The following is a 26,120-nucleotide window of genomic DNA, read 5'->3' on the forward strand; positions in this document are numbered from 1 at the left end:
GGTTAGGTCAGGATCAATGGTGTCCTCAATGCTGAGAAATACAGACAGATACGTTTCCATCATGCCATACCATCAGGGAGGAGTGTGATTGACCCTAAATTTATTCTGCAGCAGGACAACGACCCCAAACATACAGCCAATGTCATTAAGAACTATCTTAAAGAAGAGCATGGAGTTCTGGAAACTATGGTTGGCCCCCCACAGAGCCCTGATCCCAAAGTCATGGAGTCTGTTGTGGATTACATGAAGAGACAGAAGAATTTGAGGCAGCCTTCATCCACAGAAAATCTGGGGTTAGTTCTCCAAGATGTTTGGAACAACCTACCTGCTTAGTTTCTTCAAAAACTGTGTGAAAGTGTACCTAGAAGAATTGATGCTGCTTTGAAGGTAAAGGGTGGTCACACCAAATATTGATTTGATTTGAATTTCTCTTCTGTTTATTTACTTTCTATTTGGTTAATTGGGGAAAAAAAAAAAAAACAATTAACACTTCTATTACTGAAAGCATTCTTCATTTACAATTTTTTTTTACACCTACCTAAAACCTTTGCACAGTACTGTAGGTAGGAGACATCCCATGACCACCATCTCTATAGTAAGATTGGCTGAATGCCCCTCTTCCATAATTCTTAGTTTTCAGCCGTGAAACACTGTTTGAAAATCATTTAGTAATATGGTTATTTAGGGAAGATATTCTTGAGGTCATTGTAGCCGTATTAGTGCACTTGCGACAGAGACAATTGAGTAATGTCCTGGATACTTTTCTTATTTGCACTAACATACAATTTTTCAGAACAAGCTTTCGGGGTATGTCCCCTTCATCAAGATCCAAGCAGTACTGATTAACACTGATTTTTAGTGATTTACTGATTTACTAGTACTGATTTTTTACCATTTTGCTAAACATTTTGTTAATCAGTACTGCTTGGATCTTGATGAAGGGGACATACCCCGAAAGCTTGTCCTGAAAAATTGTATATTAGGGAAGATATGAGTGACAACTGTTTTCAAAGGTAACGTGAAATCTTCTGTTGTCTCTAAATTTAATTCAAACAATCAATGTAAATTAATAAATGAATAAGGGAGAGTTGAGAAGAAAGCTATGTAACATTTTTCATTTGCTCAGATTTGTGCTTGCCTTTCTTTAGGTCTCTTGCTAATATTGTAGTTATGATAATATGTATAATGAGAGTCTTTAAAAAAACATATGCTAAAACAATTGTGAATGACTGGACACCAGCTACTAATTATTTTCTGCATCAATTAGTGCTTTATTATGGAGTAATCAGTGAGAAGGTTCAGTTCTAGCTACAAAAGCTCAATAAATTAGTGACTTATTTGGGTGCATGGGAAATTGCTAGACGGACAACAAAGGTAAATGTGGAAAGTTAGATAAATAACTAAAGCCCCTTACACACATACCGATTGTCGGCTGCAAATATTCGCCTGCCGACCGATCGGCCGATTGTAGGCTTGTTAGTATGATGCTTCCGACAGCCGACAGCGCATTTTCGGCCGAACAGAATCTGTTGTGCAGACTTTAAAATATTTGTTGGCCGTCACCAGAATGGCCGATTGTTCGCCAGTCAGTACAGAATTCGGCCGACAATCAGCAGATTTGCAAGACTGGGCATGCTCAGAAAAGAAAAAACACACGGAAAGTTAACCATCACATGACATCACTTCTGCAGTTGGCTGTTGTTGGCCGACAAAATTCGTGTGCAGTCTTTTGCAGTTTTCAACAGACACGACAGCCCTGGACAAAAGACGGCCGATCGTTCGGCCGACGATCAGTACGTGTGTACGGGGCTTTACCTGCATTCATGTTTGTACTCCCCATCTTGTCCAAGTCTACATTGTTAGAATTGCAGGTAACCAAAGAATACACGTTGTCTCTGTCCATCTACTTGTGGTAGACTCATAGTAGATCTAAACCTTATCACCTACATTTTATATGAGCTTGATCACAACACCATCACAGCCCCAAAAAGAACCTCGAGCAGTTCCCTCCAATAAAAGAGCTGTGGAACCTAACATGTCTCTGATCTTCATTCCATTGACTCTCTTCAGTCTCCACCAGAATTGTTAACTTGTGAGACTTCTGAAAGCATCAATTGCTTGTGTTCCCCACCGAGCACTATGGTTACATCCTCTGACCCCCGTGTCCCTGCTGTGTCCTGTAGCAAAACAGGGAGGGTGGGTTGAACCACAATGCAGAGTGGAGGAAAGAAATCTGACCCTCTCAGAAGTTTCCTTCCGCACCATAATTCCCCATCCACCAAATGATTTTGCCCAGTGCACAAAGCAAGGTCCATAAGGACATGGATGAGTGGATTTTGGGTGGAGAAACTTGACTGGCCTGCACAGAGTCTTGACCTTAACCTGATAGAACAACTTTGGGGTGAATTAGAGTGGAGACTGCGAGCCAGGCCTTCAGTGCCTGACCTCACAAATGCGCTTTTGGAAGAATAGTCAAACATTTCCATAAACACACTCCTAAACCTTGTGGACAGCCTTCCCAGAAGAGCTGAAGCTGTTATAGTTGCAAAGGGTGAGCCAGCTCAATATTGAACCCTAAGGACTAAGACTGGGATGCTATTAACATTCATGTGCGTGTAAAGGCAGATGGCCCAATACTTTTGACAATATAGTGTATTTGTTGTATATATGTTTCTTTGACAGAATGCATATATTTTTGATAATTTATTTATACAAAGCCCCATCCAAGTTGTTTCCCTTTTCCCCATCCTTATTTTTCTTTTTGCTTTTTTTTCCCTGTATTTTTTGCTCCTGGGCACAGGAGTTGTTTTTTTCCCCACCCGAAGGGGACTCAACTGCTTTTTAGGGGGCGGGGGGGGGAGCGGGGTGAGTGTAGCTCTAGTGTGTTCTAGAGTTAGTGTATGTAAAGACATTAAAAATAAATGTCTATACTATTTAAAATCCAGTAATACACTTTCTCACCCTGCTCTGCACATGCTCAGTTACTCTCTATTTTTGGCACTGTGTCTAAAATCAGAGCCCCAAGATCTGCTGACTGCCTAAAGATTTACTGCTGCTCAGGTACTCTGGGCGTCAGCAAAATGGCAGCCCCTGGCAAGAAGAAACTGGAGCAACGTTGGAGGCAATTTACAGCACAGGCTCATTTTCATGGCATAATTATTCATGTAGAATGTATGTTCCTTGCTAAAGCACATTATTTTTTATCCAGTTGTTATGGGTAAAGTTCAACTTTAATGAATACTAACATTATAATGATAACATTTTAATGTACTTCTAGAGTCCAACGTCAGAAGAGCGGTGAACAGAGGATATGTGTGTGGCTTGCTGAATTTCTACCAAGATTGGCACATCAGTGATTCTTCCAATGGATACATCCCAATCCGAAGAGGCCTTTTGCGCTGCCTTAAACATATCACCAATGTGCGATCGGGAAAAGAAGCCTTCATACAAGCCCAGGGAATGGAGATACTCTACAATACGGCACAAGTAACTAGAAAGGGCAGTGGAGACACCGCTCTGCGCTCTGTTAACACTGCTCAAGACGTTTTAGTTTTCATACATTGACCTTTTCATAGCCTGCATCTTTTCGCCATCTGACATTCAAAGTCGCTACCGTACAATATTTCTAGTATTTATTTATTTTATTTTTGTGTTTGCAAGTTTTTATTATTTGATGTGCCACACTTAAAGGATGTCAAAGGCTTAGACTATAGGAAGGAAACCAACAGCAGATGATTTCCTTATCTAATATCAGAGTTTTACCAAAAAGCAATAGAAGATACGTCCCACAGAGTTAGCAGTCTATTAGTTTGTGGTCTACTGCAGAGCAATGTTCCAAAATTGGTAATGATTATATCTTTGATATATTATATCTACTATGGTTCCTCACGCAGCACACTAAGAAAATGTATTTATAATTATAAACTAATGTTGTGATGTGAATGTTATTTTGGTACAAAGGCAATCATTTGCCCAGAAGAAAAGAATAACTTTATCTCATTTGGTAATACAGATTCTGGAGGTTTTTTATTTCAAAGAGATTTTTCCACTGCTACTGTGGATTGGATTAGTTGTTGGGGGGAGGGGTTATCTCAGCTGGACCTCAATTAATTAGCTCCATAGATGCTGGAGCAGTTTTGAGCTAATTTCTATTTAATAGAAAAAAAAATGAACAATTTTAGTTTATTTTAATTTGATTCCCATTGGACCACAAGTAGAGGAGTTAAAAAAAAAAATGAAAACCTACGTTTTATGAGTCTTTACCTAAAATTGGTTTAGCAAAATACTGCAAATGGTATTGCCAAGTAAATAGTGAGCAATCATTAAAACAAACAAAAAAAAACACTTTTACATTTTTTTCTACCTACCCCAAAGGCACTAATATTCATATCTAGCCTTTCTCACCCAGGCTTTAGTGGAACCCAGAGGTTCCTAGGTGTTCCATGAGCAATGATCAATTTTGTGCAAAAAATGGGCAGTTTTGAGACTTTAGATGAGACACCAGCGAGCACTGCTCAGCGTCCTCATCCCTGTATTTAACAAATCTGAAGAGCAAGGGGGATTAAATAAGGTGTGTGGAAACCACCCGGTCCTTAGTTTGATGTACTTACCCACCAGTCTGCTAACAAACCAAATAAACCTGTCTAACAAAATAGGTTAAAACAGGGGTTTAGTTAACACACATTTGCAAATGCATGTATAAGCTGCAAGGCCAACAACAAGGCATCCCGTGTATCTTGCAGTCCTAACACTTCCTAACACTACTCAACCTGAGTGTCTCCACAATGGAAACACATGGATGCTAATGGATGGATGGGAAACAGGTGGGCTTGGAGCTGGCCCAATAATCAATTTTGTTTTGCCTCAAACACCTACTTTTACCCCCCCCCCCCCCCCCAAGCAACTATAAAGTAAGCCTAGGGACAGTTTACATGAAGGCTAATGAAACCTGTAGGTTTTTTGATTGTTCGAGGAATCCAGAGCACTAGGAGGCAACCAATTCAAACTACAGGTCTACAGTGACCTTGTTGGAACAGAGCAAAAATATGTCACCAGCATACCAAGGATCTCCAGAATGGGTCCAAAGCTTTATTCAGCAATCACATAATGGTTACAATAGCAACCTTTTTGAGCCACACAGTACCCCTTTATCTGGCATTGGTCACATGCCTGATGAATGGGGTTTTGTGAGACTTTGAAACATTGTTATTGTAACCATGATGGGATTGTTAAAAAAAAAAAAAAACCTTGGACCTCATCTGGAGATCCTTGGTGTGCTGGGGACATACTTCTTGCTTTGAATGTCTTCAGTTTCCAGCCGATCGGTAACTGCAGCACCCACTTACATCTACAGCCAAATTCAGGAATGTGTGTGTTGGGAATATTGTACTTGAACTTGGTAGGAACGGGGTTTAAGACTTACCAATAACTAGATATCCAGAAGTGCTTAGATAATTTACCAAAATTTACCAGAAGAGTTGAGTTGCAGTCTAAGTGTATGGTGTATGGCAAGGATCTCCAAACTGCGGGGGCCATGGGCCTGATTTGGCCCTTTGCTTGCCATTATCTGGCCCTTGGGGCACTATTCCTTTCACTGACACCAAAGATGGGGCACTATTCCTCCCACTAAATAAATATATATACAAAGAAAATGATCAGTGCTAAACCAAAAAATAGCTGCTGGCAATAAAGGAAACACACACCCCTCAAATGAACAAAAAACAATGAATTGTAGCGCTAATAGTGGTCAACAAACAACTTATATACAATAGCCCTTCTTTGGACAATCATAACATTGATGAAAACCCACAATGGGTAAAAAATAATCCATACATTTTAGTTCATAAACAATGTGCAATACTCCTTTATATGTATGGATATGGAAGAAATGGCCTCTCATCAGAGATAAATGCTGCCTCTACTAAGAAAACAGCTCACTCGCTTTGTGAACTACAAATGCCAATGTGATTCTTCAAAAGCAGTCCACTCTTGGTGCTGGGTGGTAACGCCTCCTCCACATCATACCATAATCAGCCAAAGATAAAATCTCTTAGTGTAGTAAATCGTAAAACCATTAACACGAAAGGGAGGTAAACCCGTGACGATGACAGACAATATTGAATCAGTGCATCATTCCATCCTCCCCACATGCAATGCAAACTCATCGGGGAAGGAGTATGAAAACACGCAATAGGTGGCCCAATCAGATCAACAGGGTTAATGTATGGATCACACCAATGCCTCCAGTATTCACTTAATCCAAGACTCTCAGTGTAAAGATGTTAGGGGACACTCAGCCGCTCACGCTGCATCATGATACCAGTTAAACAGGAAAAACAGGACATTTTAGTGTAGTATTGTTTATTGAACCATGATACAATAACTATTCCTTCCACTTACATCATAGACAGGGAACTAATGTTCCCACTGACACCATAGCATTGTTTACTCCCATTGACCACCATGGCATTGTTTACTCCCACTGACCACCATGACACTGTTTACTCCCACTGAGAACCATGGCATTATTTACTTCCACTGACCACCATGGCATTGTTTACTCCCACTGAGCACCATGGCACTGTTTACTCCCAGTGACCACCTTGGCATTGATTACTCCCACTGAGCACCATAGCATCGTTTACTCTCACTGACCACCATGGCATTGTTTACTCCCACTGACCACCATGACACTGTTTACTCCCACTGAAAACCATGGCATTGTTTACTCCCACTCAGCACCATGGCATTGTTTACTCCCACTGACCACCATGACATGGTTTACTCCCTCTGACCACCATTACACCGCTTACTCCTACTGACCACCATGGCATTGTTTACTCTTACTGACCACCTTAGCATTGTTTACTCCCACTGAGAACCATGACATTGTTTACTCCCTCTGACCACCATGACGCCGTTTACTCCCACTGACCACATGGCATTGTTTACTCTTACTGACCACCCTAGCATTGTTTACTCCCACTGAGCACCATGACATTGTTTACTCCCACTGAGCACCATGGCATTGTTTTCTCCCACTGACAACCATGGCATTGTTTACTCCCATTGAAGCCAGGGAATTTATACTTCTACTGGCCACAACGCAGCCCCTCTAATATTTGAGGGGCAGTAAACTAGCCCTTTTGTTTCAAGTGTTTGTGGAGACCCCTGGTCTGTGGCATACACATCTACTGTCATGAACCAAGCAAATGATGGTTCTGTGGCAACACACCTGCATTTCAAATCTTGACTGCAGTGAGACCAACAACAAGCAGTGCTGCTTCATAAATACCAGTGCGGTATGTATCTTGAGGTCAATGCATGATGATGTATGCCTCCCAGTCACTCAGCATCATACGGTGTGTAGTTCACTAGCAGCTGGAGGCTTTTAATTCATAACACAGCCAGGCTTGTTTTATGTGTGTTATTGATTTCCTTACACATATTTTACACCGCCGTATTTTCTGTTCTCTCCCTAGGAATGTTTGCGTTGGAAAAACCTGGACTCTTTAGTCAGCGCAGCAATACAGGTTTTAAGAAAGTGCTGTCCAAAGTGCACACTCCCGCTCTGCAGTATTAATAGCTCCTATACCTATCCTGTGCCTGGAGCAAGCCAGCCAATCCCTGCAAAAACGTTCTCCCAAGAAGGTAGACTAAATCTTTCTTTTTTAACAGAGCTAATTTACTAAAGGCAAATAGGCTGCTCTGATGACTTTGCAAGACAAGTTGCACCATGCAAGAGAATGTATCTCTTAAGCTTAGTGTATGCAATGCAATTTCACTTTGCAAAGAATATCCAATCACATGCAAGAAAAAATAAAAAAAAACAGTATATTTGCTTGCTCTGGAATGGATGATTAAGGTTGGGTTCACACTGATGCCAATTGGATGTGGGTTTACCCGCATCCAACTCGCATGGCAGCGGACTGTGACCGGCTTTCAATGGAGCCGGTTCACACATCTCCGGGGTGGCCGCACAGTGCATTGCACAGGGGTTCTGTGCGTCTTTGGCTTTGTTTCAGGTCCAAATTCAGGCAACATTTTGGGCCTGATTCATCCCTGAAACGGAGATCAGGGACGCACTGGACCCCTGCTGTGAGCCACGTCCCCATACAGTGTGAACCCTGCCTAAAGTATAACTAAAGGCAAAACTTTGTATTAACTTTTGTATAAAGTGGAGAGGTATTGGAATGCTTGTCATTTTTTATTGCTGTCTGTGCCCCCATTAGGGAGATTCACCCTCTCTATTTGTCCTGTTTACCATTATCATTGAAAGTGAAAGTAAAAGAAAAAGAAAATCCCACATTTTGGGTTGTCTCCAGAAAAGTAATAGAAGGGAAATGTTCTTGTCCCCAATGATTCCCTTAATTTGGGAATCTTGAAAGCCGATTACAGCATTCACATGACCATAAGCCCAGCCTCTCGATACTCTAAAGCCCTTAGAGGGCCGGCAGGCAGGCTCTTAGGCATGGGTGTCCAACCTTTTGTCTTTTCTGGGCCACATTAAGTGTAGAGAAATGTTCTCGGGCCGCATATAAAATATATACTATAGTTAAGGTATATTAGTAATAAAATGCCGCCATGCCCTTCCCACGCCGCCGCACCCCCCGCACTAATTTAACACAACTGATCAAATGAAAATGGAATCAGTATACAGAGGTTTACTTCCTCTGAGAGATATTAAAGAAACACTCTAACCATCATGACCACTTCAGTGATTTGAAGTGGTCATGGTGGTAAGAGTCAGAAACACTGCATATGCTCTCCCCCCCCCCCCACCCTCCAAGGAATCCTCTGCCTACCGTTAGTGGCCATGCCCCCGACTTGACTTCCTTCCTCCCCAGCAAAAAAAAAATTGGCAGGGGGCAGTGGGCTGCATTGCCTGGGGTTCTGGGCCGCATGTGGCCCCCGGGCCGCAGGTTGGACATGCCTGCTCTAAGGGGTTAAACTCAGCAGAGCCTTATCCCATCCACTAAGGGGAAAATTCCCTTGCAAAGTGACCAGCATATTTGCCTTTACTCTTTTGTAATACTGGCTTGTAATACCCCATATAACTGATACATTTAATTATATCTGTACGGGAATTATTATAATCTTGATAATATTGTTTCTGATAAAACATCTTATACCCCTCATAGACGAGTCAGAAGATGAAGATGAGACCGACACAGACTTAAATGTCATGAATGACGAGAATAAAGAAGAAGTGAGTATTCTTTATTTATATTCATATGCAATGGATGTGGACCAGGCTCATTTAGTAATGAAAAATGGTGCGCCGTGGCTCATTTACACTCGCAGTTGAGGGAAGGGGGGTGTTAAAAACATGGGTTTGAGATACATTTTTACGTGCATTTACGTTTGAGCTCATTCACACGGGCAGAAAAATAAAAAGGCTGCATTAAGATGCATATTTTCTGCGTGAAAAAAAATGTTCTTGCTGGCAGAGCTGCAAGATTCTGCGTAAAATGTTCACTTTCCTGTGTTTATGTCCGTTTATGCGCGTACGAAAACACAGCACTTTTTGTGCCTGTGTGCATAAGCTCTTAAGCTGCATAGGCAGCAGACAGGGATGTAAACATGCCATGGCCCCTGATGCTTTGCTTCACAGTCATGGCAAAAATGATCTACCCTGTTGTATTCAACAGGCGGTACCACCAGCAAACAAGACCTATTCAAGTGAATGTGGTTGTGCTGAAACCACCCGCCACTGGGTGCAATGCATGGTGTTCTGAATTAGTGGTACATCATTCATGGGGTTAAACAATGGTTTTCTGCAGAAAAGCCCTGATTCTCCTCTTCTAGATCCCCCGGCGGACCATGCAGGCTCACTCCTTTGTCGGCTCTGCAGAAAAGCCCTGATCCTCCTCTTCTAGATCCCCCATTGGCCGTGCAGCCACGCTCCCTTGCCGGCTCTGCAGAAAAGCCCTGATCCTCCTCTTCTAGATCCCCCGCCGGACCATGCAGGCTCGCTCCTTTGTCGGCTCTGCAGAAAAGCCCTATTCCTCCTTGTGACGGAACAGGACACCCGGAATGTATATCTCCGCCAAGAAGCTGCTTCCTAAGAAATCTGAAACACGGGATCCGTGAATCTGGCTATAGTTACCCCAAGAACTCGACAGTACAAGTTTTGGGGTCAAACCAGAATGAACTGTTTATTAAACCAACTCAGACTTTTATACATTTGAGAAGTATGTCATTGGCCAGTAAAAATATTTACACAAAACATCACACAGTAGTTACGATAACGAGGTAGGGCTGACCATGATATCATTAACATACCAATTAACTGAGCACTTAAATCAGCCTATGCAGAATGCACAGAATGCTAGCAGGCAAACAATAGATGACACGATCAACCACCTGAACGATCAGGGATCTCATTGCAGGCCAGACACACCGGCATTGAGATCCCAAAGAACAATAGACAGCATTAAAGTGTAACACATCCCCACAGCAGACAATGGGTTGCTGTGTGAAAGACGGATGGCTTGAGTTGATGAGACTACCAAAAAGAATTGCTCCACACAGACAGTGGCCAGGAGTCTAGCCTCCTAATTCTGTGACACTCCTCTTCTAGATCCCCCGCTGGACCATGCAGGCTCACTCCCTTGCTGGCTCTGCAGAAAAGCCCTGATCCTCCACTTCTAGATACCCCGCCGGACCATGCAGGCTCGTTCCCTTGCCTGCTCTGCAGAAAAGCCTTGATCCTCCTCTTCTAGATCCCCCATTGGCCGTGCAGGCACGCTCCCTTGCCGGCTCTGCAGAAAAGCCCTGATCCTCCTCTTCTAGATCCCCCGCCGGACCATGCAGGCTCGCTCCCTTGCAGGCTCTGCAGAAAAGCCCTGATCCTCCTCTTCTAGATCCTCGCCGGACCATGCAGGCTCGCTCCCTTGCCGGCTCTGCAGAAAAGCCCTGATCCTCCTCTTCTAGATCCCCCCGCAGGACCATGCAGGCTCGCTCCCTTGTCGGCTCTGCAGAAAAGCCCTGATCCTCCTCTTCTAGATCCCCCGCCGGACCATGCAGGCTTGTTCCCTTGCCTGCTCTGCAGAAAAGCCTTGATCCTCCTCTTCTAGATCCCCCATTGGCCGTGCAGCCACGCTCCCTTGCCGGCTCTGCAGAAAAGCCCTGATCCTCCTCTTCTAGATCCCCCGCCGGACCATGCAGGCTCACTCCTTTGTCGGCTCTGCAGAAAATCCCTATTCCTCCTCATCTAGATCCCCCTGCTAGCCGTGCAGGCTCGCCCCCTTGCCGGCTCTGCAGAAAAGCCCTGATCCTCCTCTTCTAGATCCCCCACCGGGCTGTGCAGGTTCACTCCCTTGCTGGCTCTGTGTGTCCATTGCAACTCAGAGAGCGGCTCAACTCTCTCCCCCCACACACACACACACTCACTGGCTGAGATTTACAGCGGCGGGAGCTAGTGGCTCCCCTTGCTGTATCTGAGCCTTTAAGGAGCAGGAGAGCCAAAGGAGCTACTGCTCTCATGCACAGCGCTGGATGGAGATAAGTAAAAGGGGGGGGGGGGGGCTGCACTCAGAAAGTTTTTTTACCCTAATATAGAGAGTGCATTTAAGTGATTGGAAAGGATCACCTTGTAAAACAACCCATTCAATTTAACATAGAAATGAAAGGCAAACCATTTGTGTATAGACATAAAAAAATATTTTAAATACCTTTTACTCCTTTTTTTAAAAAGCAATCACATTCCTCTGTTCTTAGCTGCATAAGAGCTGGGGGGAGAAGTAGCAGTACACAGATCTTCCCAGTGACAGGCTGTGCAGAGGGGGCATGTCAGGACACATCTGATCATTGGCGGAGAGCAGGCTAAGTTCCCAGCATAGCTAGAGAACTGACCATGCTGTGCTCTCATGCTTAGTGTAGTGAGTTTTTTTTAAAAGGAAAGCAGAGGTACTGGCAGGAACAACAGGGATTTTACAAAAAGGAAGCAATAAAAAGAGAACAGGATACTTTTACAAGTGCATGGTACAACAGGCATATATTTAGGAAAATGAAGTGTTGGGTTTACATATTCTTTAAGGTAAAAGAAACCTTCTTCTGTAGAACAACCGAAATGCCCCCAAAAAATGTTCTTTTATCAGTTGCCATAACCCTGGAATGTGGGCACTAGAAAGTGAGCCCAGGAAGTTCAACTCACTCTAGAGCCCTTCTTGTCATATTAGGAAGATAAACCAACTGGTGTCTCGGTAGCAGTAAACTGTAAAAAAAAAAGAAATAATATATTTTAAAATTCCCGTTGGGCCAGTTTGGTTACATGTAATTATTGATTTGTCACATCTAGAGGTTGTCTTTGAGAAATAGATGTATGAGTGCTGCCAGTATTGCTGCAGAGGTTGAAGGGGTGGGGGGTCAGCCTGTCAGTGCTCAGACCATACGCCGCACACTGCATCACATTGGTCTGCATGGCTGTCGTCCCAGAAGGAAGCCTCTTCTAAAGATGATGCACAAGAAAGCCTGCAAACAGTTCGCTGAAGACAAGCAGAGTAAGGACATGGATTACTGGAACCATGTCCTGTGGTCTGATGAGACCAAGATAAACTTATTTGGTTCAGATGGTGTCAAGCGTGTGTGGCGGCAACCAGGTGAGGACTCGGAGTAAAAAACACAAGTGTGTCTTGCCTACAGTCAAGCATTGTGGTGGGAGTGTCATGGTCTGGAGCTGCATGAGTGCTGCCGGCACTGGGGAGCTACAGTTCATTGAGGGAACCATGAATGCCACATGTACTGTGACATACTGAAGCAGAGCATGATCCCTCCCTTCACAGACTGGGGAGCAGGGCAGTATTCCAACATGATAACGACCCCAAACACACCTCCAAGACGACCACTGGCTTGCTAAAGAAGCTGAGAGTAAAGGTGATGGACTGGCCAAGCATGTCTCCAGACCTAAACCCTATTGAGCATTTGTGGGGCATCCTCAAACGGAAGGTGGAGGAGCACAAGATCTCTAACATCCACCAGCTCAGTGATGTTGTCATGGAGGAGTGGAAGAGGACTCCAGTGGCAACCTGTGAAGCTCTGGTGAACTCCATGCCCAAGAGGGTTAAGGCAGTGCTGGAAAATAATGGTTGCCACACAAAATATTGACCTTATAACACTAACGAGTCACATGACATCCTGGAGAGAAAATGGCTAATTGGGTCCATTTGGACAAATCCTCACTTAGGGGTGTACTCACTTTTGTTGTCAGCGGTTTAGACATTAATGGCTGTGTGTTGAGTTATTTTGAGGGGACAGCAAATTTACACTGTTATACAAGCTGTACACTCACTACTTTACATTGCAGCAAAGTGTCATTTCTTCAGTCTTGTCACATAAAAATATATAATAAAATATTTACAAAAATGTGAGGGGGTGTACTCAATTTTGTGAGATACTCTATATAGATCAGACCAAAATGAGGGACAAATGAGGAGGAAGGAGGGACAGAGGGACTTTATTCCAAATCAGGGATAGTCCCTCAAAATCAGGGACAGTTGGGAGCTATGCTGTCTGCTGGCCACCTTTTCCCACAACTTCCTGCATTCTCTGCATTCTTTTCAACTTTTCCTTTGCTGTTTACTTTTAACTTCTATGGACTACATACCCCATGGTACCTTGCTGCCTGCAAGCAGTGATTCCCATACTGACTCCACCTCCTGAAACTCCTCCTCTCAGCACCTCTGTAGTTCAGAAGGTGGTCTATGTGAAATATGTGACACAGCAGTGCTCACTTACAGGACATAGTGACTACATGTCAGAGAATTCAAGGAAGTCAATTTGTAGGGATCTATCAATAGTAAGTTTACAAACTTCATGCTGGGTCCACACTGCTACAGTGTTAGATATGGCATATGATACGCACCGCACTGCTGTGCAGATCACATACAATGTCTGTGCGATGCAAATTCAGCCATACAGTTTTAATGGCTGAATTTACATCGCATTCGCACCAAAACTGTGCAGGACCCTTTTTTGTGCGCACTGAAATCGGATTGCATGGGTGTTCACACCCATGAGATCCAATAGTTACATAGTTACATAGTTAGTGAGGCTGAAAAAAGTCCATCCAGTTCAACCTATGATGTGTGTGTGTGTTTGCTTTTAACCGTACATTGTATACCCCTGTATGTTGTGGTCTTTAAGGTGTCCATCCAATAGTTTTTTGAAACTATCAATGCTCCCCGCTGATACGACTGCTTGTGGAAGAGAATTCCACATCCTTACCGCTCTTACAGTGAAGAACCCCTTACGCACTTTAAGGTTAAATCGCCTTTCCTCAAGTTTTAGTGTGTGGCCACGTGTCTTATTGTATCTCCTTTCTCTGAATAGTTTGTTCCTTATGCTAGGGTCGCCAGTACAGTATTTGTACATTGATATCATATCCCCCCTCAATCGTCTCTTCTCCAGAGAGAAAAGGTTCAGTGCTTGTAGTCTTTCCTCATAGCTGATGTCCTCCATTCCCCTAATTATTTTTGTTGCCCTTCTCTGGACTTTCTCCAGTTCCAGCACATCCTTCCTGAGGACCGGTGCCCAGAACTGGACAGCATACTCCAGATGTGGCCGGACCAGAGTCTTGTAGAGTGGAAGAATAATCTCTTTATTTCTGGAGTGAATCCCCTTTTTTTATACAACCCAGTATTCTGTTGGCTTTGCTTGCAGCGGCTTGGCATTGCATGCCACTGCCAAGCCTGTTGTCTACCAGTACCCCCAGGTCCCTTTCCATCCTAGACTCACTCAGAGGTTCCCCCCCTAGTGAGTAGCTTGCTTTCTGGTTGCTGGCCCCCAAGTGCATTACTTTACATTTTTCTACATTAAATCTCATCTGCCATGTAGTTGCCCACCCCGTTATTTTGTTCAGGTCTGCTTGCAAGATTTCCACATCCTGCATAGAAGATATTGGCATGCCTAATTTAGTATCATCTGCAAATACTGAGATTGTACTAGATATCCCCTCCTGTAGATCATTTATGAATAAATTAAACAGGATTGGTCCCAGGACAGAACCCTGGGGGACCCCACTTTCCACACCCGCCCAATCAGAGTACTCCCCATTAATCACCACCCTCTGGACTCTCCCCTGGAGCCAGTTCTCTATCCAGGTACTCACCTTATGGTCCATACCTATCTTCCTTAGTTTGTACAGTAAGCGTTTGTGGGGAACGGTGTCAAAGGCCTTTGCAAAGTCCAGATACACCACATCCACAGGCTTACCTTTATCTAAGTGGCAGCTCATCTTCATCATAGATTGGTTTGGCATGAACGATTTTTCATGAATCCATGCTGATTACTACTTATAATACCGTTTTCATTACTAAAGTCTTGTATGTGGTCCCTTATCATCCCCTCCAAAATTTTGCAGACTACTGATGTTAGGCTGACCGGCCTATAGTTACCCGGGATATATCTCGGCCCCTTTTTAAATATTGGTACCACGTTGGCTTTTTTCCAATCAGCTGGCACCATACCTGTCTGTAAACTATCCTTAAAGATCAAGAATAATGGTCTGGCAATCACCTGGCTGAGCTCATTAAGAACCCTTGGGTGCAAGCCATCCGGTCCCAGGGATTTATTTATGTTAAGTTTCTCTAGTTTAGCTCTAAGTCTATCCTCTGTTAGCCATGGCGGCACTTCCTGAGGTGTATTATTTAGTTCGGCCTTACAAGCGGGGTTCGTGTAGCCCCCCGATTCCTTTGTGAAGACTGAAGAAAAGAAATTATTTAACACTTCCGCCTTTTCTCTGTCCTCAGTGGCCATTTTTCCTTTATCATCTTTTATGGGGCCAATGTGTTCTGGCCTCGCTTTCCTACTGTTTATATACTTAAAGAACTTCTTGGGGTTCTTTTTACTCTCCTCCGCTATATGTCTCTCGTGTTCTATTTTAGCCGCCCTGATTTCGTCTTTACATTTCTTATTACACTCTTTGTAGTGCTTAAATGCTGCCAATGACCCCTCAGTCTTGTATTTTTTGAAGGCCTTTTCTTTAGCTCTAATATACATTTTTATGTTGGAGTTTAGCCACCCAGGGTTTAGTTTTGCTCTTTTAAATTTATTTCCCTGTGGAATGCACTGGCCCACCCCCTTGTTAAGTATGCTCTTGAAGCACTCCCATTTTTCCTCCGTGTTCTTTGTTCCCAGGGTTCTATCCCAATTCCTGCTCTATTTGGGAGTTCGCACTGCGATCTGCAAACTGATCTGAGGGTGTCATTAACTTTGCATTGACACCCACAGCGGTTCGCAGATGTCAGTGTGAACTGCCGGCAGGTGACATGCAATGCGGGAACTTGCACTGGAATCACATTGGTTCCCATATCGCATATATGTGAACCAGTCCATAAGGTCATTAAGAATAATAAGAGTAGGCTAGAAATAATAGAAGTACCATGTGGAAATGAATATATTATTTTACATTTTGACCAAAGATAAGCTTTAAAGTGTTACTAAACCCAGATCCTGCATTCACTATGTCTGGTCTCCCACAGTACACAGAACATGGAGATGCAATTATTTTAGTAAATATAAAACTGCTAACGATTAGAGATCGACCGATTATCGGCAAAGCCGATATATAGAGGGCCGATATGCACTTTCCCCGATATATCGGAATCGGACACCAAGGTGACCGATATTGCCGATATCTCAGGAAAGTGCTTGTACCGGAGTGATGCCTGCAGCTAGAGGCATCACCCCGGTACTGGCGTCCATAGCCGACGGTCACCCGTCTTGTAATGACAACCGATGCGGCTGAGAAGCTGCTCGGCTGTCATTACAAGGAGCGTTCTAAACCCCCCGCCCCCCCCGCGCCGCCTTCCGCGGCTCGCCCGGGTCTCCCGTCTCAACAGGAGACCTGGGCAACCAGCCTGCATGGCCACCGAAGACCCGATCAAAGCCGCATTCGTCTCTGATCGGTCTCCATGTAAAAACCCGGAAGTGATGTCATGACATCACTTCCGGGTACTGTCTGGCGCCAGATTAAAAAAAAATGACAGCATTCAAAACAGCCAAACTTTAGCGTTTTGGGTGATTTTAAGTGCAGAGGAGGGGTGTGGGGTCTTTTAGACCCCCAGATCCCTCCACAACAGTACCTGTAAAGAAAAAAATAAAAAATAAAATGTAAAAAAATATCGGCCGATACCGATATGCATTGACCAAAATATCGGTATCGGCAATGAAATCCAATATTGGTCGATCACTACTAAATACCTTTTATCATCAGCAGTATATAGCAGTTTTGTGATTTTTTTCAATGTCTGGTTAAAGCTTGTAGGAGGAGTTTTCATTCTCCTTTGACTGTCCTATGAGGCCGCATGACCCCATGCCCTCTATCTGGACAGTGCTGATTGGCCCTGTGCTGATCACATGCACCCTCTAAAAAAAAAAAAAAAACTCTCTGGCAATAAACACCAAACTGAGCATGTGCAGAGTAACTCCTATGGCTCTATACTATCAGGAAATGGATTGGGGACAGTGGAAGAAGAGGAGGATCAGAGAAGACTGGATCAAACAGCCTTTTTACACAATGTGGAGGATTATCCCCTTAGGTTCTATGGTAAGTATCACAAGCATGCTTTACGGCATATACACACCAAGTTTACTATGGTGGGTTTATTAAAATTTTAAAGGTTTTGCTACCCCAACACTTCATATTCCTGATATGTGGCTGCTCTGCCATGTACTTGTATGAGAAAGTATCCTGTTCTCATTGTATTGCTTCCCTGTGTGAAATCCCTGGTGTTCCTGCCAGTCCCTCTGCTTTCCTATTAAAAACTGACCAAACTAAGCAGGAGAGCACACCTTGGTCAATTCCCTAACTTTGCTGGAAACTCAGTTTGCTCTTCTCCAATGGTCAGACTTGTCCTGATCCCCCCCCCCCCGCTGCACAGCCATTGACTGGGAAGCTCAGTGTACTGCTTCTTCTCCCCCCTAGCTCCTATGCAGCTGGGAACAAAGGGAAAGGTATTTATAATGTTTTTTTTATTATTATATCTATACAAAATGTTTTGCCTTTCATTTCTATTTTAAATTGAATGGTCTGTTTTACAAGGTGATCATTTACAATCACTTTAAGTGAATTCTGTGTAACACTGTAAAGTATTTTTAGACCTCTTCTAAATGTAGCTGGCCTAAACTAGATAACTAGATAAGAAAATATTGAAGCTATACTTGCCTCCATGTCCCCGTTGAATAGATTCAGATCATGCACCATGAATTTCTGCTACCTGCCAGCTTTGATTAATTATGTCGGGGTGAGCGGATTTCCTTATTCCAGTAAACTCTGAACTGACCTGATACCGTTCCAAGGTTTTCAGATTTGGCAGGATGTAGAAGTACGAGGCACAGAGCTTTTACATTGGCAGATCTTTCAGAGTAGGGTCACGGAGGTAAAGGTTATTTAACTTTTTCGTTATTGGCTTTCCCCCAGGACTAAAAAGATCACTGGAATGCTTCTATAAAGAGGCGTACGAAAAATAAACCAGAAACTATACCACTTCAATATGTAGTTCAGATAGAAATTGTTATTACAGGTACTTACCGTATATAGCGCTGTCAGTATACTCATATAATGTACATTCACATCAGTCCCAGCTCTTACCATCTAAGGTTCTAACTCATTTTTATACATACACATACTGGGGCTAATGAGGAGCCTATTAACCGCAACAGCTCCGGAAGGTTTACCCCCTTCATGACCAGTCCATTTTTTGTGATACCGCACTGCGTTACTTTAACTGACAATTGTTGTCCGACACTATACCCAAATACAATTGTCCTTTTTTTCCCCACAAATAGAGCTTTCTTTTGTTGGTATTTGATCATCTCTGCGGTTTTTATTTTTTGCTCTATAAACAAAAAAAGACAGACAATTTAAAAAAAAACAATATTTTTTACTTTCTGCTATAAAACATATCCAGTAAATAAAAATCAAATTTATTCATCAGTTTAGGCCAATATGTATTCTGCTACAGTATTTCAAAAAAGTGAGTACGCCCCTCACATTTTTGTAAATATTTTATTATATCTTTTCATGTGACAACATTGAAGAAATGACACTTTGATACAATGTAAAGTAGTGAGTGTACAGCTTGTATAAGGCCTCTTTCACACGGCCGCTCCGTGTGAAAGCTCCGCTGCGGGACTTTTTTTTTTTTTTTCACGGAGCGGATGACACTTGTGTCATCCGCTTTGTATGTCCGCATATCATCCCATCCGTTTGTGGATGATATGCGGACATAATGTAAGTCTATGGGCATTGCAGATGTCAGCGGATGACACCGCTGACATCCGATTTTCCTTCCTTTCCGTTTTTTGAACGGAGGAAAAATAGGGTTCTGTTCCGTTCCAAAAAACGGAACAGAACTGAAAGGAAGAAAATCGGATGTGAGCGGATGGTATTCCACTGACATCCGCAATGCCATTGACTTACATTATGTCCGCAAATCATCCACAAAAAAATAGGATGATTTGCGGACAAGCGGAGCGGCCGTGTGAAAGAGCCCTAACAGTGTAAATTTGCTGTCCCCTCAAAATAACTCAACACACAGCCATTAATGTCTAAACCGCTGGAAACAAAAGTGAGTACACCCGTAATTGAAAATGTCCAAATTGGGCCCAAAGTGTCAATATTTTGTGTGGCAACCATTATTTTTAAGAACTACTTTAACCCTCTTGGGCATGGAGTTCACCATAGCTTCACAGATTGCCACTGGAGTCCTCTTCCACTCCTCCATGATGACATCACAGAGCTGGTGGATGTTAGAGACCTTGCGCTCCTCCACCTCTTGTTTGAGGATGCCCCACAGATGCTCAATAGGTTTTAGGTTTGGAGACATGCTTGGCCAGTATTTACCCTCAGCTTCTTTAGCAAGGCAGTGGTCATCTTGGAGGTGTGTGTGGGGTTGTTATAAAGTTGGAATACTGCCCTGTGGCCCAGTCTTCGAAGGGAAGGGATAATGCTCTGCTTCAGTATGTCACAGTACATGTTGGCATTCATGGTTCCCTCCATGAACTGTAGCTCCCCAGTGCCGGCAGCACTCATGCAGCCCCAGACCATGACACTCCCATCACCAAGCTTGACTGTAGGCAAGACACCCTTGTCTTTATACTCCTCACCTGGTTGCCACCACACACGCTTGGCACCATCTGAACGAAATAAGTTTATCTTGGTCTCATCAGAACACAGGACATGGTTCCAGTAATCCATGTCCTTAGTCTGCTTGTCTTCAACAAACTATTTGCGGGCTTTCTTGTACATCGTCTTTAGAAAAGGCTTCCTTCTGGGACGACAGCCATGCAGACCAATTTGATGCAGTGTGCAGCGTATGGTCTGAGCACTGACAGGCTGACCCCCCACCCCTTCAACCTCTTCAGCAATGCTGGCAGCACTCATATGTCTATTTCCCAAAGACAACCTCTGGATATGATGCTGAGCATTTGCATTCAACTTCTTTGGTCGACCATGGCGAGGCCTGTTCTGAGTGGAACCTGTCCTGTTACACCGCTGTATGGTCTTTAGCACCGTGCTGCAGCTCAGTTTCAGGGTCTTGGCAATCTTCTTAAAGCCTAGGCCATCTTTATGTAGAGCCTCAATTCTTTTTCTGATCCTCAGAGAGTTTTTTGCTATGAGGTGCCACGTTGAACTTCCAGTGACCAGTATGAGAGAGTGAGAGCAAAAACACCAAATTTAACACACCTCTCCCCATTCAAACCTGAGACCTTGTAACACTAACAAGTCACAAGACACTGGGGAGAGAAAATGGTCACTTAGGGGTGTACTCACTTTTGTTGCCAGCGGTTTAGACATTAATGGCTGTGTGTTGAGTTATTTTGAAGGGACAGCAAATTTACACTGTTATACAAGCTGTACACTCACTACTTTACATTGTAGCAAAGTGTCATTTCTTCAGTGTTGTCACATGAAAAGATATCATAAAATATTTACAAAATGTGAGGGGTGTACTCACTTTTGTGAGATACTGTACATAGTTTTGGTAAAAAAAAATTTCCAATAAGCATATGTTGATTGGTTTGTGCAAAAGTTATAGCATCTACAAACTATGGGATAATTTTTTGGAATTTTTATTTATTTATTTTTCTCCAATAATGGTAGTGATCTGCAACTCATAGTGGGACTGCAATATTGCGGCAAGTAAATGGGACACTAACTGACCCTTTTGACAATTTTTCTTGGACCCAGTGACACTAAAACAGTGATCAGTGCTAAGAAAAAAATTCACTGTCACTGTACCAATGACACTGGCTGGAAGGGGGTTAAAATCAGGGGTGATCAAAGGGTTAAATGTGTTCCTAGGGAGTGCTTGCTTACGTTGTGGGAGTGATTGTACTGTGGGAAGGCAGAGATCCATGTTCATCCAAGCGATCTGGCTTGTTTTCGTAGGCAAATCGCCGTTCTGCCTGTGCCTTGAACAACCGGTGGTTCCCCGCAGACATTGAGTCCGCTGGACCCATTGATTGGCTCTCGCTGTGTCCAATCACAGCGGTAGCGCGTGACTGGTGGCGCGCGTGCGCCCCTCAGACCCGGAAGTGCAGAATAACGTACCTGTATGTGATTCTGCGCACAGGAGCCACCGCCCCCCAGTAAATGTACATGGGGCGGTCAGCAAGAGGTAAAACTACAAGCATATCTTTGGGGAGAGGGAACAAACCAGAGCACCAGGAGGAAACCCACTCATGTACAGGGAGAACATGCAAACTCTGTGCAGTTAGTGACATGGTTGCGATTCGAACCGACAACCCTAGTTTTGATTCAGTTTCACAACATAACATTAACTACTTCTAGGCCCCCCGCAATGTACTCTGGACAGGCAACCCGTACAGGCACAGTGATGTACTGATACTTGGCTGCCTGTTTTGTGTTTTAGGGCGCGGGCATGCTTGCTCCCCTACCGACACCGGCTATGTTTGTACACAGCGGGAGTTTGCCAGCAGGTTCCATCCAATAATTCATGGCCAGAACCTGCTGATCGGCTGTGTCCAATCACAGCCCAGAGCCCTGTGTTGACAATCAACACAGGGCTCTGTACAGAGGGAAAAATCTCTCTGTTTCTTCTCCCTGCAAAGATGGGAGAAAAAAAACAAAGTGAACTTTAGTAAAAAGCAGCACACATTACACAAATAGGACTTGTTAGGCAAACATTTAACCCCTTGATTACCCGAGATGTTAAACCTTTCCCAGCCAGTGTCATTAGTACAGTGACAGTGTATAGTTTTATCACTGTATTAGTGTCACTGGTGATATTAGTGTCAGCTAGTCAGTTCCCATCCAGTGCCAATTAGTGTCAAATTTCTTGCCGCACTATTGAAGTCTCAATACATCCCTGATCACCGCAATTAGTAGTAAAAAAAAAAAAAATGTAAAATAAACATTTCAGAATATATACCAAATATTGTAAATGCTATAACTTTCACAAAAAGCAATCAATATACGCTATTTGGGATTTTTTTTTCTCCCAAAAATACGTAGCAGAATGTATTTCAACCAAGATTTTTTACTTTTTTTTAATTGAATATGTTTTTTAGCAAAATGTAAAAAAAAATTTTTTTTTTCAAAATTTTTGTTCTTTTTTCGTTTATATTCTAAAATTAAAATGTATGTAATAAGAAATAAAAAAACCCAGCAGTGATTAAATACCGTCAAAATAAAAATTCATTTGTGTGAAGAAAACAAAAAGATTCAAATTTTGTTTAGGTACAGTGTTGCATGGCCGTGCAATTGCAAATTAAAGTAGCACAATGCTAAATAGCAAAAAATGCCCTGGTCATGAAGGGGGTAAAATCTTCTGGAGCTGAGGTGGTTAATGGACAAAAAAAAAAAGTAAAATGACTGTAACATATCCTAATTATTCTCTTTTTATCTAGGATGATGACTTGGAAACAGATTTGAAAAAACTCAGGACAAAACCTAAGCCTGATCGACCAGAAAAAGAATTTGAGCAATATAAAGCATTTTTTTCAGAGCTTTTTCTGTTCCAGGTAAGACATTAAACATTTGTGAGTTATGTAATGTATACTATGTGCAGACGGATTATTATGGGTAACTTTTTTTTGATTTGTTCTTATTGAAGCCTACTGATGTTTGCACTCCATGTCCAACGGTTTTGTAGATTAGGGTGTAGGAGCATGCAGAAGGGTCTGCTCCAAGAATACATTACCTTGGTTTGGCCTGAACAGCAGTGAAAAGTTGACATATATGCATCTCAATTTAAAGCTAAAAAAGCTGGTTGGCAGACATTAAAAAAAAAAACTGCAAAAAAAAATGTGATCACCTAATACATAATTTGTGAGCCAGCAAGGTTCTATAGGCACAGAATGTTGTGTTACAAAGCAAACCTGCACATTTCACTGGGAGTAAAAGAAAGATTTACAGATAATTCTAAGAACTTGTACTATCACATATCAACAAGAGACAAGCACAGAATATGTCTGTAACAGCTATTGTTAGGTTTGCACTGATACCATTTTTCTATCGGTGAGTATGAGTACCGATACTTTTGGTCAAGTACTCACTGATACCGAGTACAGATACTTTATAGTGCGATTTGGGTCAATACAAAAAATATTGTAAAAAATTGCATGCGATTTAAACAGGAATGCATTGCAACTTCTGTCTAAATCGGATGCAATTTCCCCCACTGCTCCTGGTGTATGTGTATAGAAAGGAATTAAAGTGCCACCTAAGGGGCAGTTTAAAAACTGTTAAAACTCACAGGACATATGTGGCCACATGCAAAATAATCTACACAGGTGTCCCAGTCCGCTGATGGTAGCAAATCAGGGCCGCTGGAGGTGCTCACAGGGCTGGAGGAGATGTCCTGAGATATAGGGTGTATAGGGTGTGTGGAAGTGATGTCAGCTTGGGAGGAGGAATGCTTTTCTAGCCCTGGGAGCGCCTCCATCGGCCCTGATTTGGTATCATCGGCGGACACCTATGTGGAATATTTTGCATATGGCTACATACTGTATGTACTGTGAGTTCTAAAATTTTTTAAACTGCCCGCTAGATTGCGCTTTATTCACTTTCTACACACACACACAAACACAGGAGCGGTGGGTGAAAAATTGCATGCGATTCAGACATTTCTGTTCAGTTTTTTGCAGTGTGAATTTGCGCCTTTTCATTTTGAATTGACTCAAATCACACCACAAAGAATCGGTTTTAGTATTGGGAACATTTGAGCAATTACTGATACTTGTGCAAATGCTTGGTATCGGCACCAATATCAATACCGGTATTGGCTTCGGTGCATCCCTAGTTATTATTATTATTTAGGATTTATATAGCACCACTAGTTTTCCCAGCACTTTACAATATGGGAGATAGTATAGCAACAGTACAGTATCAATACAGGTGGGTTAGGAGGGCCCTGCTCCTGAAAGCTTACAATTACATAGGGAGGGGCAAGTGGAACAAAAGCTAAAAATTATTAAGGCCCCTTTCACACTATCCATCCGTCGGACGGATTTCGTTTTTCTCAGCGGGGGATCGAGCCGCTGATCCCCCGCTGAGCAGGAGGATGACAGCTGTGTCTCCGCGCTGTGTGAGGAGACACAGCTGTCAGTTCCCCATGCATCTCTATGGGGGAAATCGGATGGGAACAGACCGTCGGTCTCATCCGATCCCATCCAATCCGATACGCTGGACGGATGGAAAATAGGGTTTCCATCCGTCCAGATTTGACGGATCGGATGTCAGCGGACATGTCTCCGCTGTCATCCGACCCCCCATAGAGATGCATGGGGGGACCATTCAGATCCGCCTGTCCATTTTTTTGGTGGATCAGATCCGCCAAAAAAACGGACAGGCGGATCTGAACGGTCCGCCTGTGTGAAAGGGGCCTAAGGAAAATACTGATGGGAGAAATAAGATTCAGTTGTTGGCTGAAGGCAGAATAAGCTTTCCTGAACAGAAGACTTTTCAGGGATTGCCGAGAAGTCAACCGAGTAGGAGATAGCCGGACAAATTGGGGTAGAGGGTTTCGAGTAGGAGAAATTTACCAAATGGTCAGACAAGGGGTAACTTTGACTTTAACCTTACTAAAGAGATAGGGAATGGGATTAACTATCCAAACAGGGTCAAAATGGCAAAAGGGTGTGCAAACAGTACAGAACAATGTTAAAGCAATTGTGAAGTTGTTCAAACAGGAGCTCATAAGAGTTATGTCTCTGCCACTCAATATGCACACAGCACTCCAGCCAGCACTGTTTCTATAAGGCTGCTTAGCCACAGATACTAGAGGATGAACACTACTTCAGTACATAAACAACTACTTGCACTTAGCCTTTGTGTCAAAGTCTCTCACAGAGAAGACCAGGTTAAGACTGGGTCCACAGGTGAACAGCTGGAGGGATCTCAGGGCTGGCACCACAGACATGTGGCTGGAGGAGTTCTAGGTTTGGAAAAGCAGAGCTACCCCACTTGAAACAAAGTACTTTGCTAGCAATTGGCGTAGAGTTCCCTGCACAGGCTGGGTCACAGGAAGTTGCTCAGGGAACACCATGTATTCATTGGAAAAGATACAAAACATTCTCTGAATGGTGGTAATGCTGAGAGACTGATCCTCTATGCCCAGTATGTCAAGTGAAAGCCTCTGGAGTAGCATTTGATTAGCACTGTATGTAGTGCAGACTATTATGGTGATTTTCTGTATCTCCAGTGGCCCTCCAGATATCATATATGAATACTTACATCGAGTCAAACTGGACCAATGTAAGTATTAATCCAATAAATACAAAAAAGTTGTATAAAAACTTTGAGTTTATTATGTGTATCTCCATAAAAATGGAAAAAAGAAAAAAAAAAACAAAATTTACAAAAAGGACAACAGAACAATTGATCTGTACATAGATACAATGTTGAATAATAAAAACATCACAATAAGTGCATAATCCTCATACATTGGTATTAGAACCTATGGGAAGTAACACTGGGCCAGATAATTCCGGTATCAGTAGAAATTCCCTAGGTAGACCATAACCCACCCTACATGTTTCGCAGTATGAACCGCTTCTTCAGGGGTATAGGGGTGCATATAGATGTTTCAAGAGGATGACTGTTGAATAATTGAAACAGACATTAGTTACACAGCAGTTTTGCTACAAATCAT

General features: G+C 43.0%; 1 protein-coding gene across 1 annotated transcript in view; it reads left to right on the forward strand.

Moving 5' to 3' along the window:
• AGBL1 (AGBL carboxypeptidase 1) overlaps positions 1-26,120 on the forward strand; it is a gene marked incomplete at its 5' end in the record, with an annotated part of 1,093,821 nt that overhangs the window by 239,159 nt on the left and 828,542 nt on the right. Inside the window, 4 exons of the mRNA XM_082254318.1 lie at positions 3,278-3,486; positions 7,482-7,650; positions 9,141-9,208; positions 22,876-22,989. Coding sequence (XP_082110444.1) covers positions 3,278-3,486; positions 7,482-7,650; positions 9,141-9,208; positions 22,876-22,989 — 560 coding nt within the window. The remainder of the gene's footprint in view (positions 1-3,277; positions 3,487-7,481; positions 7,651-9,140; positions 9,209-22,875; positions 22,990-26,120) is intronic.

This window comes from Pelophylax lessonae, assembly GCF_965119305.1.
Source record: "Pelophylax lessonae genome assembly, chromosome: 4".
NCBI lineage: Eukaryota > Metazoa > Chordata > Amphibia > Anura > Ranidae > Pelophylax > Pelophylax lessonae.